This window comes from Simochromis diagramma, unplaced genomic scaffold, assembly GCF_900408965.1.
Source record: "Simochromis diagramma unplaced genomic scaffold, fSimDia1.1 OVJJ01000766.1, whole genome shotgun sequence".
Lineage (NCBI taxonomy): Eukaryota > Metazoa > Chordata > Actinopteri > Cichliformes > Cichlidae > Simochromis > Simochromis diagramma.
The window spans coordinates 196187-216808 of record NW_024386828.1 but is presented as its reverse complement, the minus strand read 5'-3'; the positions used below and the strand labels follow the sequence as shown (position 1 = coordinate 216808).

Here is a 20622-nt window from a genome sequence, read left to right as displayed (position 1 = left end):
TTCTGACTTGGCTCTGTCATGCTCTTTTTTTTTTTTCTCTCCTTATTTTCCCTTCCCCTCCCTTAGCCTTGATCTCCTCCTTGCTTTGTGCAGACCTGTGTGGTACAGTCCTGGGGTCCTGCCTGAGGCCCTGAGATGTCCTCACAGCACAGTTTATCACTCTGAGTGCTCTTGTCTATGCTGGATAAATGTTTGGTTCCTCAGTCTCATCATGCTGCATTTTTCTAGCCTTTTAGGGTTGTGGGCATTATCAATGTCATGTATGAAAGATACACAACAGAACAGAAATACAAAGAACACAAACAACTTTAATTTGGAACAACAGCAGAAAGAGTCAGCTCTGAGATTAAACAGGAACATTCTTTGAAATAAATTAAACAGCACAAACGTGGCAATAATTAAATAATAATATAATACTTTTTTTTTTGCCTAAGTTTCACAGAAGGCAGCAGAAATAAACAGCACAAACAACAAACAGCATAAATATGGAGCTGCACTGTCTACATGTTGGCGGATCCAGAACATCAAATGAATATCTGCAGTTTCAAGTTTCAGTTCATGGCCGTTCACACCCTAAAGGGTGGGTCTGAGGGTAACCATGAATAAAAGGAGTAGTGAGACCAAGTTTGATTTAGATCCATGGTCACTGAGCTATTTTTAATTAAAATTTTAATTCCAATGTATAATCTATTAATAGAGTCTCCATAAATTATGTTTTTGGTACTTCAGAGGTCTTTGGTGTCCTTCCAGTCTTCAATGTCTCCAACATGTTTTTCGACTCAGTTTCTACTTCAGTCCTTCCACATGATGTGTGACTGAACTGTTCCCACTGAAAATGTCTTTCCAAGGCTGTGGGTTGGAAATATCCAGTAAACTGTGACCAATAAACCAGCATGTTCATTTCAGTTCAACACAGTGAAAAGCATGAAGGACTTTCCCACTTAACCTCCTAAGACCCGAACTCTTCCACAGCATGCATTTTTAATTTCTCTTTGATATTTGGGCTGATTGGGACCCGATGAATGTAAAAACAAAGAATTACCAGATTTTTTCTTTACCTGATTTTTGTTTCTAAGAAAAATGAGAGCCACATACGAGCATATTTATTTAAAATTTCAATAGAACAGTAGCAGTATAATGTCCTCGTAAGTGAATATCAGGCCCTTGTAAAGCAAAATTGAGTATTTTGTTCAAAATAACCCAAAATGTGATGTTCACATATGTGGACGCCAGGTCCTAGATTAAATTTGTCCACTGGAGGTCATTCAGAAGCCTCACTGAAAGATTCAAGGTGACCTTGACCAGCAAGATGTACAATTTAAATAAATGAGAACATTAAACCTGACAGTAATAAATAATGCTCTTTATCCTGCTAAGTGTTGATCTCCAGACTGAACTTCAGGTCTCTAATGAAGTCCAAGCAGTCCTCCAGTGTTTGACAGAGAGCTACAAGTGAAAAAAGAAAGTACAAAGAGGGTGAAAGAGATGGACCAAAGAACAAAACTGCAACGACATGATAGAATAACATTCAAACTAGCCTCTAGTCTCTCATCCAGATCACCACACCCTGAACCCACTGCTCCACCCCTCCCCTGCAGCTGAGCCACAAACCACACCACAACTACAAAGAGGTGAAGCTTGGACATCTCTGCTGGCACATCCTCCTTTGAGCCTTTGAACTCAAAAGTTAAAAGTTGCAATAAATATTCAACTAGTGTACAATTATAGAGGATGAACACATCCATAGAAATTGAAACTGTTTTTGTAGCTGGCTATGAAGACGTGGATTTCTGCTGGCTTTTAACATGACAGTCTGTGAGGGCTGACTTGAGTAGATGAACTGCAGTTTGGGGCATTTTCACCCCTGCTTGGCATTAGCTCAGTGTACATGTTGGTTTTTAAACAATCATTAGGGTTAGATCGAAATAATGTTGCTGACAAGGAATGGAAAAGAATTTAACCATTGGTTTTTGACTGGCTACTTCACTGGATCTGAATCCAATTTAAAGAATAACTACATGTGGCTTGTTTCATATATTTACTGTTTAGATATCCAGATTTCCCATGCTGTGTTTTTTCTGATACAACACTTGAGTCTTCACCTGAGGTCGAAGTTTAAATCAGACTCCGTTTATAGAAGTGACCTTATGATGGGTCTCAGTGCTGCTGGGCCAAGTGTCTTCCTGTGGCTGCTGGTTTGAACCTCCAACCTGACTATCAGGATCCAGCAGAGCCAGAAAAGGTAAATCTCCAATGCTCTCAGGTCCATTAACACCAACCCTCCTTTGAACTCCTGGAATTGTTATGGTTGGTTTGGGTCACTTCGTCGCCTTGATGCTTCTGTTGAAAGAAGTTGAATAATAAGTCAGTCTAATGGCAGAAGAAGCAACAACATGTTTGTGTTTGTTTGTTTCTGATATACATTTTATTTGACGGCGAGAGAAATACGCAGTCACAGCCACAACCGACACAAAGGCAGCAACTACGACAACCAGAAAGACCCTGGACCGACCTGCTGATATATAAAAAAGAAAAAAAATGAACAAGGTCACCACACAAAACATCTCACCCAAACAAAAACAATGCAGAGAAAATGTGGGTTGTTATCTCACTATTTCTTGGAGACATCTCACGAGGATCTGGAGTTTGGAAGTTTCTAGGATACACGGGACTCTCTGTCGTAGAGGTCTTAGCGTACTTTGGATCTAAAATATAGTCATGATCTGTTCACATGAAGGTTTGGAAATGAGTTGAAAACAAAAACGTACCAAAACAAATCTTCTCACCGACTACAAGTTCAACAACAGCAGCTTTCACTCTGCTCCGCAGCTTGGGGATGAAACATCTGTATCTGCCGTTGTCTTCCTCTGACACGTTCAGGATCTTCAGTGAAATGTTCCCGTGTTTCATGTCGTCCATGAACAGCTCCGTCCTCCTGAAGTACGAGGCCATCTTCATGTCGGGGACCTCCTGCCTGTCCCTGTACAGGTGAATGTACTCCACTCGGCTCAGCCGGTCCGACGGGTCGGGCTTCAGGTCGGGTTTGGACCACTCCACCGTCATACCCTGGACATCAAACATGGGCTCCAGGTGACACGGCAGGATGACATCATCACCTGGCGCGGCGATGATTGGAAGATTTGACCCAATCACCAGAACCTCACCTGGAAATATGGAAAATTAAACGTCTTGAACTCCACAGACCCCTGTAGAGTTACACACTGATGATATAAACGCTAACAACAGTTGGCTCTGCCACTTTATAGTGTAAAGTGAAAACTCTACAGTGATCCGGAGAAATCAAAAGAACCTCGAGGAAAAAGCACTTGGTAATAAAAAAAAAGAACTTTATTTTAACAGGAAGATTTCTCTGACAGAACCAGGCTCAGGGAGGTGCAGCCTCATAAAGAGCATAAAGATTTCTACTGAATTATGTTTAACTGTGTCATGGTCACCTTTTTGTTTTTAACCACTGAACAGCTCATGTCAGCATCCTGACATTAGCGAGACTGGACTGGACTGGACTGCCTTCGTTAACGTGTGATTTTAACCTCAGCAAATAACCTGTTATTATAGGAGTCTGTGCAGTAAATACAGACACTCTGTGATGTTACTCATTCATTTAACTCTTTTAAATAACAGCTGTCAACTGTGACTGAAGACACAGTGTCAGCTGTTAAATGACTGTGTAGAAAAGTAGTTTGCGGTTCCAGCCTCGTCAACTTTTATTTTAAACTGAAGACAGCTGCTGCCTCTGGGAGAAATATAAACTTCACGCTTAAACTGTTGAGTCATGTGGAGCCTAAATGATGTGACACTGAAATATTGAAGAAAATAAGTCACACATATCTCTGAGACCAGCCAACAAACTGAACGAGTATCTCTGAGCAGCTACAGATTCACCTGAGATGAGACACGTGCACATTCATCTTAGTCAGTACTTTTTTAAGCTTTTAGCTCTGCTTGAATGTGTGAGGGGGGTTTTCTTGGTTTCTTCAGATTCAATACTTGGAGTCCTTTATAATACATAAATGCACATGTTCTAAAGCTAAACTTTCTTTCTAAAAAGACAATTACTTACTTTTGTGCTTTTATGACTTTTGTATGTTTTAAATGTTGCTATTAAGTTGGAAAAAAGGTCTCTATCACAGATAGCTGTAAATTCCTTAGATATCAGGGCACAAAGACACGACACATTTTCAGATAATCATCGGTTTTCAATCTTTGATTGTTTGAAGTTTATTGACATTAAACCTCCATAAAAGTACCAAACTTGACAGAAAAACTTTGCTCATCATGAATGCAGAAGTTACCTGTCATCACCTTCAGTGACGCACAGTAAGAAGTAGTGGCTCTACTGAATCTGGCAATCTGGCCCAAACAGCTATTATGTTATGACATCTTTCTTAAAGTTATTTGTTGTGCAACGTTTAATTAAGATCATTATTTACCTTGAACAGGAGTCCTGACGATGAAAGCCGAGCACAGGATTAAAGTCCAGAGTGGAAAAGGGAAAAAAGAGTCCTCAAAGTGCGATTTGTAGACACACATGATGAGAGCAAGCTCAGACAGTCTGTGGCTGAGAGAAGCAAATCTTCTTCTTCTTCTTCCTCTGTGCAGCTGCAGTCAGGTCTGCCTCCTACTTGCTGAATAAACGATGCAGCCCCTCCTTACCGCTCATGTGAACATCCAGGCTGTGAATGGGGAGGTTTCAATCACAGTGTTCATGCCGTAAATCTTTTAGCTGTCACAGTCTGACTCTTCCTCATTTTATAACTTGAGTGGCTTTTAATTAGTCTCGTGTTTCTAAAATCGTGTGTTTAGTTGGGTTTGATTTTTATTTGGGATTAAAAGAATCTTCAGCTTCTTACTGATTGAATAATTAGAAACCTTCAGATATATCAGTATAAAGGAATGTTCAGGGCCAGCTGTAGACACGATAACTGGCGCCTGATATCCGTCATGGCCACCTCGTAGCTCAGGGCCTGCAAAACAAGCTTCGCCCCACAAGATTTAACTGGATAGAAAGATGAACATTCTCATATAAAACTCTGTGAAGTGCCAGGAGGCTTACTCTCTTTTGGGAAGCCGACCACAGCTCCAGGCTAGATCCAAGCTAAATTTGAGCTTGAATTTATGAAATTAAATTCTTACTGTTCCATTTGAACTAATATATGAGTCACATTATGACTGAGGGAGATTTATTTTATTTTATTTATTTATTTAGGACAGTGCATGTTAATGAACATAAATGTAAAAAAAAAAAATTACATGAATGTAAACATGCCAGATTATAGCCAAGGGCTAATTTCCATCTGTTGTCCTTAAGCATAAAAAAATAGACATAATAATTCATAAAAATTCATCATTCATTCATAATAAAAACTCCATCACCAAACTTACACATACACACCATTCTGTTCCCAAATAAAACATTAAAACTATACAACTCATACATGATCACACACTTGATTTGTCCATAACCAGTTTTAACCTTTGCCTTAAACAAATTGAAGTGTCGAGCATTCTCTAATGGGTTGAGGAAGACTGTTCCACAGATGGCCACCCTGGACAGAAAGGACGTTCTGCCCAAATGCTGTCCGTCTGTGGGGTATAAACAAGTCTCCTCGGATTGTAGCTCGAGTGGTCCTGTCTGAGCTTTCTTTATGCCTAATGAACTGCTTTAGTGGTGGTGGAGCAAGGGAGTGTAAGACTTTATATATTAAACTCACTCTTTTAAGTTTCACTAAGTTATTGAAGTTGAGTGTAAAACACTGAGTTCATTATTTTCTCAGTTCAGTTCAGTTCAATGTTTTTTATATAGCACCAAATCACAACAACAGTCGCCTGAAGGTGCTAAACATTATCAGCTAAAGATCTTAAAATAATGAGTCATGTGGAATAAAAACCCACGTGAAACAAGAAACTATTCTTCCCAGACTGTCTCGCCCAAGCATTAATCCTCCCTTGCACATTTTCTCATCCAAGTTTAGTAAAATTATAATGCATGGGAAAAAACAGGAGTTGTGTCACTCTTATGAGCAATCATATTTTACTGTAAGCCTTATTAGTAATATGAGTGTTTTCACCATAGAGGCTGTGAGGGAAGCAGGGAGGGTCACAGATTGTCTTTAAACTGCATGCAAAGCGAGGAAAAGTAGCTCGCCACAGAGCGAGAAACTGTACAGGACATGTAAATACCAAAAAACAAGGCTTCAGATGATGGTTCTGCTTCAAATGGTGTAAAAAAAGCACGTGTGAGACCAATGATTTTAAAATAGATATTCACAGAGAATTGAATATGAGTACACACACACACAGTCACTGTATTCATATAAAAAATAACTTTATTTAAATCCATCTGAGAATGAACTTTATATAAAATCTTCAAAACTGTGAACAGTCCCAGTATCCATCTGTACACAACAGAACAGATGCACAAAGAACACAAAGACACACAAGTTTAATTCAGTGCAGCAGCAGTGGCTCTTTCAGTCTGTGAAACACATAAGACAACAGTGGTAATGAAATATGACCAGTTTGATGAGGCGTGCAACACTTTTAATTAGAACTGGAACATTTGTACAAAGTTTCTACACAAAAGCAAAAAAAAATGAAAGTCAAGCCTTAACGACAAATGAGCTGAAATAAATGTAAGGTGCAGTTAATAAAGTGCTAAAGCAGGGAACGAAAAACACAAATTAAAGTAAGCAAAAATAATAAAAGGCAGATAAAGGCCTTTTTTTGTAAATATTCACCTACCCAGCAAACATTTTGATGTTGAATAACTTGTTTTTTGTTTGTTTGTTTTTTTATCCTGGTTAAAAAAAATGTTCCAAACTTAAATTTGAACTAAGTTGTAGACAATACAGACATCATTTTGATCTACTCTTTAACATCGCCTAGATCAAGGGAGTGAAACATAAGGCCCAGGGTCCAGAATCGGCCCAACAAAGACTCCATTCTGACCTGTTCCAGTCTGTTCCTTAAGATCAAAGTTGGCTGTATGTGGCCCTCGATCTAAAATGCACATCCGTGGCCTGGATGTTGTTGCTTTCTACGATAAGAAATTTTGTGTCCTAAAATTGTGTTCTACTCTTTCTTAATCAATTATAACAAAACAAAATATACAAAAAAAAATAAAATTGGTCCAATGAAGCCTAAACCATGAATTGAACACACAAACTTCTGAGCCTGTTTCTGATGCTACTCGGTTGACTGACTGATTGACAATACTTGTGACAGGCTGACATGTTTTTAAAAAAAAAAAACCAGAATTCGTTGACTGAAACAATCGTACTATGGTCAGTTTTGACCTGAGAGAGGCTCTCAGGATGTTTGCTTGGTATGTTTGAGCTTATAATGCAGAGCGCAGGTATATGGAGCTACATTGTGACTCTTAATACAAAATAACCGCTATAAATTATAAAAGCAGCAATAAACAACAACCAGCACAAACAACATCTTGGTGCCCTGCCTGCAGGCATTTGGTGTTCAGGGAGTGGTTATAAGATTAGTCAGTGAAGGATCTGTCTGAGGTCATCAGTTAAAGAGGAATGAAATAACAGCTAGGCATTAGTCTCTCAGTCATCGTTAATTTTGAAAGTAAATTTTGATGTAGTTTTAGTCATTTCCAGTAAGCAGCTAAATCTTTGAGTCTAAAGTTGACTGTCTAACATATAAAATGCTGCTTGTGTGAGAGTTGCCCCACACGGTTCACAAAGCGTCTGCTTTTCCTTGGCATCAACGTGTCCACATGTCTGCTCTACTCTTCTATAAGCGCTGATATTTTGTTGCATTTCCATGAGAAACAAGGAGAATGGGAGCTAGCCGTGTCTTTTACCAGAGGTAGTTCAAATGTACATGACGAAAATTATTGGTTAACGAAATCATCACTGATAACGGCAACAAAATTTTTGTGTCAGCTTAGGAAATGCATTGACTCTGTCATAGAGATCTGCCCACCAGCTAATTTCAAGCTAAATTAGATAAATTAGTTTAAAAACATAAAGTCTCATGTGAAAATCAGTTACATGATGTCATCCAGGACAGCCTTTGTAAGTAAACACTTTCTCTACATCAGTGTCACGATAACCAACCTGTTTTGATTCAGACTTGCATTAAACTGATTTGGTAAACATGAAGAAACAAAAAGTCCTGAATGTGGTTTCCAAACTTTATGGTTACATCAAATCCTGTTGATGTTTTACAATCTTCTGCATCTCCAAGATCTACACCGATAGAAAAATCTTTTTCCAACACACTGAGCTGGAAATGTCCAATAAAACTTTCTAAATAAAGCAGCAAATCGATTTCAGGGAGGACTTCCTCTTTTAATTTGTCCATCACTAGTAGCTTTTAGGAAGAATTACTTTGTCCTTAACCAGTAAGGTGTAAAACTTTAATAAGTTAGAATTTTAAATCTTCAAGTTAATACAAATCCATAAAAATAAATATGATCTTCATCCTTCTATATCTTGAGCAAAGGAGGTTTTCTTCAGTCTTGCATTAAAGGAACTAGGAAGTCCTTAAATCCTTAAATGTTCTTTTTCTTTGAAAATGAGCTCGATAAATAAAATCCACTGCCTTTATGATGACCTCAGTGCTGCTTGGCCCGAGTGTCTCCCAGTGGCTGCTGGTTTAAATTTTCCACTTGACTGTGAAGATCCAGAAAAGATAAATCTCAAATGGTCTCAGCTCCATTAACACCAACGTTAGCAAGGCACCTGGAATAGTTATACTTGGCTTTGGGTCGTTTTGCCTTCTGAAAGCTTCTGTTGAAAGAAATTGAATAATGAGTCAGTCTAACAGGAAGCAACAACATGTTTGTGTTTTATTTGTTTCTTACTTACATTTAATTTCTGATGAAGGCAGCGAGAGAAACATGCAGAAAAAGCGACGACAACCAGAACCGACATGAAGGTGATGACAATGGCGACCACAGAGACCCTGGATCGACCTGCTGACGTAGACGAGAAATAAACAAGGTTACCACAAATGGACAAAAAAAATGTCACCCAAACACAAGTGACACAGAGAAAATTTGACTTCTCACCGTTTGCTGGAGTCGCGTCCTGAGGATCTGGAGTTTGGAAGTGCAATGGCGTCTCCGTCGTGGAGGTTTTAGTAAAATTTGGATCTAAAAAGACCATAAACACTAGAGTTATAATAAGCTGATAAAAATGAGACTGAAAGTTTGGAAATGAGTTAAAATAATACACAAAGCATGATTCCAAGTCTGAAAGTTCAGTTTGGATTGAACAAATGTTCTGACCGACTATAAGTTCAACGATTGCAGACTTGACTCGGCTCTGCAGCTTGGGGATGAAACATCTGTATCTGCCGTTGTCTTCCTCCGACACGTTCAGGATCTTCAGTGAAATGTTCCCGTGTTTCATGTCGTCCATGAACAGCTCCGTCCTCCTGAAGTACGAGGCCATCTTCATGTCGGGGACCTCCTGCCTGTCCCTGTACAGGTGAACGTACTTCACTCGGCTCAGCCGGTCCGACGGGTCGGGCTTCAGGTCGGGTTTGGACCACTCCACCGTCATACCCTGGACATTGAATGTGGGCTCCAGGTGACACGGCAGGATGACATCATCACCCGGAGCAGCAATGATTGGAAGATTTGACCCAATCACCAGAACCTCACCTGGAAATATGGAAAATTAAACCTCCCGAATTCCCACAGACCCCTGTAGAGTTACACCGTGAAGACCTGAAGATCATTAACAGCCCCGTGAGTCTTTGTGCTGTTACCGCAGAAGTGTTTCTGGGACCAAATTAAACGAAACAACTACTCCTCAGTATATTTGGTAAAAAGAACTGTTTAATCCTTCAGTTTAAATGAAGTAGTGACATATCTGTGAAGGTTTTCAGCCATCCAGATTATCGTAGTCTCAAGCCCTTGCGTTAAAGGCTGCCAGAATTATTTTTCCCGTTTTATGTTCATGCGGATGCTTTAACTCTTATTTGAAACACCTGGAACATCCTACTCACACTGTGGCACTTTGGCTCTTAATAAACCATGTTGGTAGGGTGGCTCAGCGACTCACAGGACCACCTCGAAGCTGAAATACCTGCGACTTCCTGTCAGTATTTAGACCTGGAAAAGACCTCTTCGAAGAACCAAAACCATTCCTACTGTCTTCAACTCAAGCGTTTATGTAAGGAACGTTTGGATTCGGGGGAATAAACAAAGTCATGTCCTTTTTGTTATGTAATATGCAATTTGTTTTTTTTTTAAATATGTGATTTTTTTTTTTTATAAAGAGAGAATGCTGATTTCTGTTGGACTGAAATATCTCATTGTCTTGGTTGGATTACCATCTAATATTTATGTCCCACCCCCAAGGATGAACTGTTGCCTGTAACTTTGTAATGAGATTAAATGTGTCAGGCTCAGCTTTGCGTCTTTAATAAAGAGAAACGCTTTGCTGCCTTTTAAACAGTAAATATTTTTATTTGTCAGATTTCATTAATGTATCACTTTCATTGGATTATACTTGGATTGAGCTTTATTTAAATGTTCATTATGTCTGTGTAAATTGTCAGTCATCCATGTTCACACACTGGACATAGAAGACAAATGGTTTGAAAGAGGAGTGAAAGAAGCCATCTATGTCCACTGTGAGCGACCATCTTTGAACAGAGGCGGTGGTTTACGACACCAACTGTCTGCCATCTATAATCCAGTTTTGAGATCCCTCCCCAGACACCTTAACGCCCACTCACATCTTGCACCAGTCGATTTCAATGGATCACATGATAGGATGAGGCAAGGTCTCACAGCGGTTTCACCCGAAACATGTGGTGATAATGACCCACACTCTTTTTCACATCTTGGCTCATGTGATGAGGCACATGATAAATAGTGGGTCAACAACCCTCTTAAGGGAAAACTCCCACTATGGCTTAAAAAACCTGGGACTCCTGAGACAGCTTCATGAAACTTAAAGAAATCCAGTCTCTTTTCTTTCTAAGCGTAGGCTTTTTACTTTTTTTTACATTTCTTTGTTGTTTTCTGAGCTTATTTTTCATTTATTTATTCCCCTTTTGAGCTCTTTTGGTATAAAATATAAGGTAAGATTTACATTATGTATCTTAGCAATAAATGCTCAAAAACGTAAAAGATTTGAAGACTTTTGAGATTAGAATGAATTTTTATCCTTAGTAAAACTATTTTGTTTTTATAAATATATGAAATCCCTCCGTTTAATTCTACAGGGAGGAATAAACAACATATTCATTATACATTGCTTAGTTTTAAATCTGCTTTTTGCCTTTAGAGAAGGCTCTTCACGAGAATTCAAATTCTGATCAATAAAACAATATTTTCCTTTTTTAAGGTTACCTGCTTACATTAAGCAATCTCTAATTACTTAATGTAAGTTCCCTTTTCACGGTGAGTATAAAAACTGTACAGATATACACTTCTGTAATAGCAGGCACAAACATTCATGGGACTGTGTCTAGATTTATAATTATGTATGATGTAGTTTCTGGTGTTTGTGTGGCAAAAACAATGCAACTATTAAGCTAAAGTGAAGCTATTAAGTGCTGAGGTTTAACCACTGGGTCCTGAAACTGTGCAGTGTATGAAACACAGGACCAAACGTTGTCTCTTCACTGATAATATAAATACTGTCTTATTTTAAGTCTTATATTTTTAAGTTGGATTCATTATAAAAATTGCTAAAGTAAGGGTGTATTGTCCATATATAAAACATTCAAAATAAACAGTGTGGTTTAGCTCGCCCTCCTTTCTTGATAGCATTTTTTGCAGGCACTGATCTTAACTTTTTAAATTCAGTGTAACAAATTTCAAAGTGTGGACATGTTACCGCGATGGCTGCTGAAGGTGACTCCTACACTTCTAGAAGACACTGTGTTCTATCAAGGGACATCAGATTAACTGGAAAAAGAAATCCACAACTTACTAAACTGTCCAATCAAACTGGAAAAGGTTTGAACAGAGTTTATAATGCAATCATAGACAAAAACATGAATCATGAAAAGAAAAATATGAAAAAAATTAGAATATTAATATTGTTTTTAAAAAATTAAGAATAATAGTTCAAACTCATTGAATTAGTTTTTTCAGGTAATATTTAATTTATCATATCAGGTTGTGAGTGCTGTTATCATGTAGAGTGACCAATATTACCTACAACAGTGATTCATTAGTTGTAACTCTGATAAAGTCAAAATAATAATAGACAAGACAAAGTCATCAACCCATTGTTTAGAAACTTAGAGCAAGGACGCTTGAATGCTAAATTTCCATTGGGAATATCAAAATCATAATTGCCATAAAATTAAATATGATTACAACATATACAACTTAATATCAATCAAATATGAAAAAAGAAACCACAATACAAATCAAACATTCCTTCTCTGCCAAGATGAACTACCTGATTATGTAAAACAAAGGAGGGCTCCATAAGAGGCTACAGGTTAATCGTTTTAAAACAACTAACTATTAATGTGAATCTTCTGCAACCCAGCCAAGCATTTGATCATCATACTGGATAATTATTCGTTCATTCATTATTTTTTAATTTATTCATTTTAATCCTGTCATTATTTACTCGTTTAGCTTCATTCTCCACCTGATATCCACTGTGATGAGATTAAGCTGAGCTCAGGGCTATACAAGAATAATAAGTATCTAGACTTTGCTTCATTCGTTCGGTTTAAAGTGTAAATATTTATTGGTTGTTGTTTGCGAATACAAGTTTTTTAAATTAAAAAAATTTATTATTAATGTATATATTCCAGTCCACTTAAATTTTTTTTGTAAATTGATCATTCGATTTCATTTAACGTTAAAAATAGAAATCTATACACACACAGAGAGAGAGACTAGGTCACAGCACATTACAGCCGCCCTGATTGGACGAAAATCACGTGATTCAGGTTTAAGCCTGAAATAAGATGGCGGCTCATTCCAAACTCTGTAAATTTCACAACAACGACTGAGCGAAAGGAGTCTCTGAAAACATTTCATGCGACAAACCGGATGTTTAGTTAGTGTATACGTCATTATTTCAGATAACCAGATGCTGGTTTTCCCCGAATCGCCACAGTTATCGCGTCACCGGAAGTGTTGCTAAGCACGTGTGTAAACAGAACAAACATGGTTACTGTTTACATTGTGATAAACTCAGGGTTCTGCTTCGTGTGGCTTCAGTATCGGCCTTAAACCTTCACACACAGACATGACACGCACAGTTTTAGACTGTTCGGTGGATCAAAATAAAATCACGAAAATAAACCGCTCGTTAGAGGAGAAGTTACCCGAGAATCATCACATTTAATACATTATTATGTTAATGTAATTTAACGTCAAAGTAATTCGCTGAAAGCTGTCATCGCTTATAATACCACACGGCAAAGGAAAATTGATAATAGTTAACTTGGCTGATTTGATTCATAAAATGTTATTAAACTGCAGCTCAGAGTAACGTTTAAAATATCCGCTTACCCTGAACCAGAGTCCACACGCTGAAAGCCGAGCACAGGACAGAAGTCCACAGGAGCGAAGAGTCCTTAAAGAACGAGTTGTACACAGACATGGTGGATAAAGTACACAGTCTGAATGAATGAATGAATGAATGAATGAATGAAGGCTCCTCTCGACTGTGTTTCTGCCTCCTGCTCCCGAATATTCTCTCTGACACATTTTCTCTCCGCCGGCTGCTCAAATACTCTCAGTGTGTTTTGGAAATATGGGCGGATCTAAACTCCACCCCTCTCTGTGTTGATTGGCTTAAAATGACATAACCAATACGCTTTTCCGGGTTAACTGTATGCTTGGTGTTTCCTTGGCAATATTTGTTTACAGTTCTAGATTTATTTATTTTTTTTTTTAAATTGCGGTCAGCGATTTGTCATGTGATTTTTGTTTTCAGAAAAAACATCTTTGTCATGACATATTGAATTGTTGATAAATGTCACCTGACAACGAATGATTTTGTATATATTAAAACAGTAAAAAAATAAATAAAGTACATGTATATATAAGTATATATCAAAAGGAGGGATGTCACAACAATGAATCACCGGTTTACAAAGAGATTACAAATGTCTTGTTGCATTTCTTGTTTGGTTTGCGTAACTAATACTAATACTATGTGGAGGTAGAAAATGCAAAGTGTTTCTACAGACAAAAGCAAAACAGTGAATTCAAACAAAATAAGAAATTGGGGAAAATTAACAAATAATTAAAACAACAGATATTTTGTAGTAAATACCAAGTAAAGGCTTGAAAAAACGTTTTATCACACCATCCCTTTTTTTGAGGGAAAGAAAACAAACAAACAAACAAAAGTATCTGCTGGCTGTAAATTGCTAATGCTACCCAGTCATATAAGTGTTAAGGCCAATATGTGACCCGCCTCCCACTGTGACACAAACTTCAATACAAGAGCAGTGAATTTAGGCCAAATGTGTATTTTTATTACAAACCAACCAAAGCCTGTCCAGCTTGATTCAGCTTTTATATAAATAAATACGTTTAAATAAATATGTAACTGTTTTATGCACCGTACAAACAGTATAAATAGTTCCTGTTATTACTGTGCCCAACCTGCAGTATGTTCCTCAACCACCAGGGGGAGCTGGTGGAGCAGAGCTGAAAGGTGCTGCCGGCTCAGTTCTCTGTGCAAGAGTCGTACTGCCCTTATTTTCACTGATGAGATGAGCCTGCAGCAGGCCTTGAGTTGATTTATCTTTGACCTGTAAACAGGTCAAAGATAAATCAACTCACAGGAGCTACAGTATCCAGAGTCGTACGTAGTGAGGAGGTAAAACTATTAACAAGATAATCGACCTCTGTTGGGGTAGTGTTCAGATAGCTGCTCTGCTCTGTGTTGGTACAGGCCATTGAAGATGATAACAGTGGGTGGATTATATTCTTAAACTTAGTTACAGCGCTTTGAGAAAGACATCTACTGTGATAAAGTCTACTCTCCACTGCTGTGTAATCAATTATTGTAAAAGTAAATGTTATCAGGAAATGATCAGACAGGAGAGGGTTTTCAGGAAACACTGTTAAATGTTCAGTTTCTCTGCCATATGTTAAAACAAGATCTAGAGTGTGATTAAAGTGGTGGGTGGGTTCTTTTACATTTTGAGAGAAGCCAATTGAGTCTAATAACAGATTAAATGCCATGTTGAGGCTGTCATTTTTAGCATCTACATGGATGTTAAAATCACCCACAATAATTATTTTATCTGAGCTCAGAACTAAATTAGATAAAAAGTCTGAGAAATCAGACAGAAACTCTGTAAGGCCCAGGTGGACGATAGATGATAACAAGTAAGACTGGTTTCTGAGTTTCAACATCAGCAGCAGTACTCTTGGCAAAGTGTGTAGTTCTTGGGACCAAACCTGTTGCTGCTGGGATGTTGTTCAACGTCACATTCTTTGTGGGGTACCAAAATATGGAGATGGAGAAGTCCATCCCACTGCTGCTTCATCTATCTCCACTCCAGTCTCATCTTCAGTTTCTTTTCTACCTACCAAAGTTTCCCCACTGATTAAAATGTTATCCAAGTGTGAGTGTGCGAGTTGGAAAAAGACAAGGACAAAAGACAAAGGGGGCGCACACAAGTCCAAAACATAAATGAAGAGTTCACAGAGTTGGCCAGAAATGGGACAAGATCTAGGGCCAGTGACAGAGGCCTCTGCCCCGAGATGTGAGGGCTGGCTGGGAGGCTAGCATCAGAGACCCTCAAATGGCTCTGCTGGACACCAGCACACCTCAGGCATTATGAACGATGGCGGGACAACTCTCAGCGTGGCTTAGGAGTGTGGTGGCAGGGAGAAGGCGGGTGACTGGGGGGCACGGCGACAAACCAGAGCTTCAAGCAAAGAAGGGCGACTGTCAAGCCAACAGGCTTGAGTATAAAGCTGGGGTGGTGAGGATGATGAGCTGGAAGGGACAGGAGAGTCTGCTGTGAAGATCCTGTAAAGATAAATTTTAATGCTTCATGAAATATTATCATCAGCCTCTTTTAAGCAATACAGCAAGACTGTCATAGCTGGCTTTGGGTCGCTTCATCCTCTCGATGTTTCTGTTAAAAGAAGTTAAATAATGAGTCAGTCTGAGGGCACAAGAAACAACAACATGTTTGTGTTTGTTTCTTACTTTTTGTTTCTGAACAAGGTGAAGGGAAAAATATGCTGCAAAAGCAGCAACTGATATTAAGGCCATGAAAGCAACGCCCACAAAGACCCTGGACCGACCTACTGATGTAGAAATGAACAAGGTCAAAACAAACATACAGTTTAGAAAAAAACTACAAAAATAGAAACGATGCAGAGAACAGTTGGAGTGTTTTCTCACCATTTCTCTGAGTCACATCTTGAGGATCAGGAGTTTGGAGGTTTCTAGGAAGCAGCAGCATGTCCATCGTCGAGGTTTCAGAGACATTTGGATCTAAAAGAGACACATAGTCAGCGTCTGTTTGTAAAATGAGGCTGGAAATTTGAAAATGGCTAAAAAAACAAAACAAATCTTCTCACCGACTACAAGTTCAACAACAGCAGCTTTCACTCTGCTCTGCAGCTTGGGGATGAAACATCTGTATCTGCCGTTGTCTTCCTCCGACACGTTCAGGATCTTCAGTGAAATGTTCCCGTGTTTCATGTCGTCCATGAACAGCTCCGTCCTCCTGAAGTACGAGGCCATCTTCATGTCGGGGACCTCCTGCCTGTCCCTGTACAGGTGAACGTACTCCACTCGGCTCAGACGGTCCGACGGGTCGGGCTTCAGGTCGGGTTTGGACCACTCCACCGTCAGACCCTGGACATCGAACGTGGGCTACAGGTGACACGGCAGGATGACATCATCACCCGGCGCGGCGATGATTGGAAGATTTGAACCAATCACCAGAACATCACCTGGAAACAGACGGAAAATTAAGCCTCCTGGTCTCCCACAGACCCCTGTAGAGTTACAGACTAAAGACCTGAAGATCATTAACATCTCTTTCTTTTTATTGTAATGTTGTTCTGCACTTAAAAAAAAAAAAAAAATCAAGTCAAATTTTCAAATGACTGTACATTTATTCTCCACAGCGTGTTGGTAAAAAGTAAAGAGAAAAGAACTTAAAGTGGAATAACTCAAAGTAACATAGCTGAAAATATTTCAACTCTGGACCAACCAACTATGAACAATTCACATCATAAATCATGATATAGTCCCCTCCCATTGAGTACATAAGGTGCTAATGGAAGTTAAATGTATCTATAATACTGCATTTGCTTGGTATCATGTCAGAGTTTGCAGCCTTGCTGAGAATAGTTTAACTCCACTGTCTTCCTTAAATATAAACATACACACATCACAGTCAGAGCTTCCGATAACATTTGAGTTTTACTATCCGAAAATCAACACTTCATATATGTGAAGATTACAGCTCTATACAGTCACTGAACTGAACAGAAAAAGGTAATTATCAGTCCGCAGTCTGCCTATGGATCGTCACACATTCACTGACAGCTGCCATCAGTGCCACATATAAAAGACAAAGTTCTAACAGTGAATTCGGCTTAATCAAAATTTTAAAAAAATGTAAGTAAAAGTGAAGTTTTAACTTTAAGCTGAGAGTAGCTAAAAGTAAGATGTTGGTTTGCCTTGAACAGGTGTGATTAAGACAAAACCCGAGCACAGAATTAGAGTTTAAAAGTGTAAGAAGACAAGCTGTACCATCGCATAGTAACAAGTCCAGAGACTGACCAAGCGACTCTCAGTTCGTCTGTTCTTCAACACGACTGCTGAGTGCCTGTCAAGGAGACATTCTTATGAAGACGTCATGTCGTCATCTTTCCCATATTAAAGCGTGTCATTGGTCGCCCAAACAACATTCCTGAATAACTTGTTGCCACCAAATCAGCTGCTCTCTCCTTAAGATTAAACAGTTTTAAACACTCAGTTTCACTTCAGGTTTTTCTCCTCGACAAAGATGAGTTAAAGAGTAAAATGTTCAAATATATTTAGACTCTGCTTTACTTTATTTATTTATATAGCACTCTTCACTGGTTTTCCTAAATTGAGTCTCTGACATTTGCCTCATATCTCTCATTTGACCTCTGACCTCTCCTTCAAGGTCAAAGACTGATCTGAAGGTCCCTTCAGTATTTAATGTTGAATAATCTTTTGACAGCACTTTATCAAAAATACTGTTATTAAAAAAGTGCAGTCCATCGCTCCTCTTTGATCATATGTGACAATCTGAGCTCAGGCAAACTGTTTATTTACTGAGATCAGCAGCAGACTGTCAGTGCTGGGGATTAGTAAATATGTGAAATAATAACTAGACTCTGTAGAGCATCTGCAGTATTTTAGAACACAGGCTCTAACTTGTGAACGATGCAAAGAATGGTGGTCAGATTATTAATTATGAATATTTATAATTTTATATTATGAATCTCCTGATACTCTGGTTCATGTTTTGAGGAAAACAAACAAGTGTAATTTTTGTAAATTGATCATTCGATTTCATTTAACGTTAAAAATAGAAATCTATATTTATACACACACACACACACACACACACACACACACACACACACACACAAGGTCACAGCACATTACAGCCGCCCTGATTAGACAAAAATCACATGATTCAGATTTAAGCCTGAACCAAGATGGCGGCTCATTCCACAGAGGGGTGTGACAGACTTCATAACAACTTTGTCCTTGAAAGTTGTATCTGTGACAGCTCATTCGTTAAACAGTTCTGAATGAATTTCAATCAATGATATAACTTTTTATTGGAAGTTGGTTTTCCCCGAATTGCCACAGTTATCGCGTCACCGGAAGTGTTGCTAAGCACGTGTGTAAACAGAACAAACATGGTTACTGTTTACATTGTGATAAACTCAGGGTTCTGCTTCGTGTCGCTTCAGTATCGGCCTTAAACCTTCACACACAGACATGACACGCACAGTTTTAGACTGTTCGGTGGATCAAAATAAAATCACGAAAATAAACCGCTCGTTAGAGGAGAAGTTACCCGAGAATCATCACATTTAATACATTATTATGTTAATGTAATTTAACGTCAAAGTAATTCGCTGAAAGCTGTCATCGCTTATAATACCACATGGCAAAGGAAAATTGATAATAGTTAATTTGGCTGATTTGATTCATAAAATGTTATTAAACTGCAGCTCAGAGTAACAGAGTAGCAGTTCAGGGTATCCGCTTACCCTGAACCAGAGTCCACACGCTGAAAGCCGAGCACAGGATAGAAGTCCACAGGAACGAAGAGTCCTTAAAGAGCGAGTTGTACACAGACATGGTGGATAAAGTACACAGTCTGAATGAATGAAGGCTCCTCTCGACTGTGTTTCTGCCTCCTGCTCCCGAATATTCTCTCTGACACTACATTCTTCTTCTTCTTTCTTACAGTTATATTGGCGGTTGGCAAACAATTGAAAGGTGCATTACCTCCACCAACTGGTATGGAGTATGGTCTGGAACGACGCTCAAAAAAGAAAAAAAATTCCTCAAATCCCGCCAAACACGTCCCCCTCTTTTAAAAAACTGAAATAAGGCCTGATAACTTTTACTTCCCGATTCCTTTCGCAACAAATCAACCAGATCCAGTTTGATTTTTAGGTTACTAAGATTTTGAATCAAATGTCTCCTCTCAACCTGATACCTCTGACACTGCAACGTGACATGTTCTACAGTTTCCTCTACCCCACAGTAATCACATTTTCCGGTACTATGTTTCCCTATCATGAATAACGTATTATTCAAGCCAGTATGTCCAAATCTCAGTCTGGATATGATCCTGACACCACGTTCTCTCCGCCGGTTGCTCAAATACTCTGGGTGTGTTTTGGAAATATGGGCGGGTCTAAACTCCACCCCTCTCCGTGTTGATTGGCTTAAAATGACACAACCAATACGCTCTTCCGGGTTAACTGTATGCTTGGTGTTTCCTTGGCAATATTTGTTTACAGTTCTAGATTTTTCTTTTTTTTTAATTGCGTTCAGCGATTTGTCATGTGATTTTTGTTTTCAGAAAAACATCTTTGTCATGACAGATTGAATTGTTGATAAATGTCACCTGACAACGGATGATTTACATGTTAATGTATACATGTTAGTACATGTATATATAAGTATATATCAAAAGTATATATCAAAATCACAACAATGAATCACCGGTTTACAAAGAGATTACAAATGTCTTGTTGCATTTCTTGTTTGGTTTGTGTAACTAATACTAATACTATGTGGAGGTAGAAAACGCAAAGTGTTTCTACAGACAAAAGCAAAACAGTGAATTCAAACAAAATAAGAAATTGGGGAAAATTAAGAAACAATTAAAACAACACATATTTTGTAGTAAATACCAAGTAAAGGCTTGAAAAAACGTTTTGTCACACCATCCCTTTTTTTGAGGGAAAGAAAACAAACAAACAAACAAACAAAAGTATCTGCTGGCTGTAAATTGCTAATGCTACCCAGTCATATAAGTGTTAAGGCCAATATGTGACCCGCCTCCCACTGTGACACAAACTTCAATACAAGAGCAGTGAATTTAGGCCAAATGTGTATTTTTATTACAAACCAACCAAAGCCTGTCCAGCTT

General features: G+C 38.6%; 1 protein-coding gene across 12 annotated transcripts; it reads right to left on the bottom strand.

Moving 5' to 3' along the window:
* Window positions 1-1138: 1138 nt before the first annotated feature.
* On the bottom strand, window positions 1139-20048 carry LOC120730808 (myelin-oligodendrocyte glycoprotein-like). 12 transcript variants are annotated; one of them, XR_005695206.1, is made up of 6 exons: window positions 4452-5195; window positions 2787-3164; window positions 2613-2705; window positions 2423-2515; window positions 2103-2340; window positions 1139-1446 (listed from the first exon to the last, which is right to left on the bottom strand). XR_005695206.1 is itself a non-coding variant. In XM_040027317.1 (5 exons), coding segments are annotated over exons 1-5 (657 nt in total). In that variant the 5' UTR covers window positions 19317-19815; the 3' UTR covers window positions 1139-2338. The 12 variants fall into 12 exon arrangements, 11 of the variants coding, with proteins under 11 accessions (XP_039883251.1, XP_039883249.1, XP_039883250.1 ...); XM_040027317.1 differs by lacking the exon at window positions 4452-5195 and adding an exon at window positions 19226-19815 and having other exon boundaries at window positions 1139-2340; XM_040027315.1 differs by having other exon boundaries at window positions 1139-2340.
* Between the last annotated feature and the right edge of the window lie 574 nt (window positions 20049-20622).

What these genes read in the sequence shown, in the direction of transcription:
- LOC120730808 (XM_040027311.1), bottom strand. Translation starts at nt 19,316, where the DNA reads ATGTCTGTGTACAACTCGCTCTTTAAGGACTCTTCGTTCCTGTGGACT. An exon ending in CGTGTGGACTCTGGTTCAGG is followed by an intron (nt 9,653 to 19,225) that starts GTAAGCGGATAC and finishes CCATATTTCCAG; the next exon opens with GTGAGGTTCTGGTGATTGGG. An exon ending in GCCTTCATCAGAAATTAAAT is followed by an intron (nt 8,775 to 8,852) that starts GTAAGTAAGAAA and finishes TTCTTTCAACAG; the next exon opens with AAGCTTTCAGAAGGCAAAAC.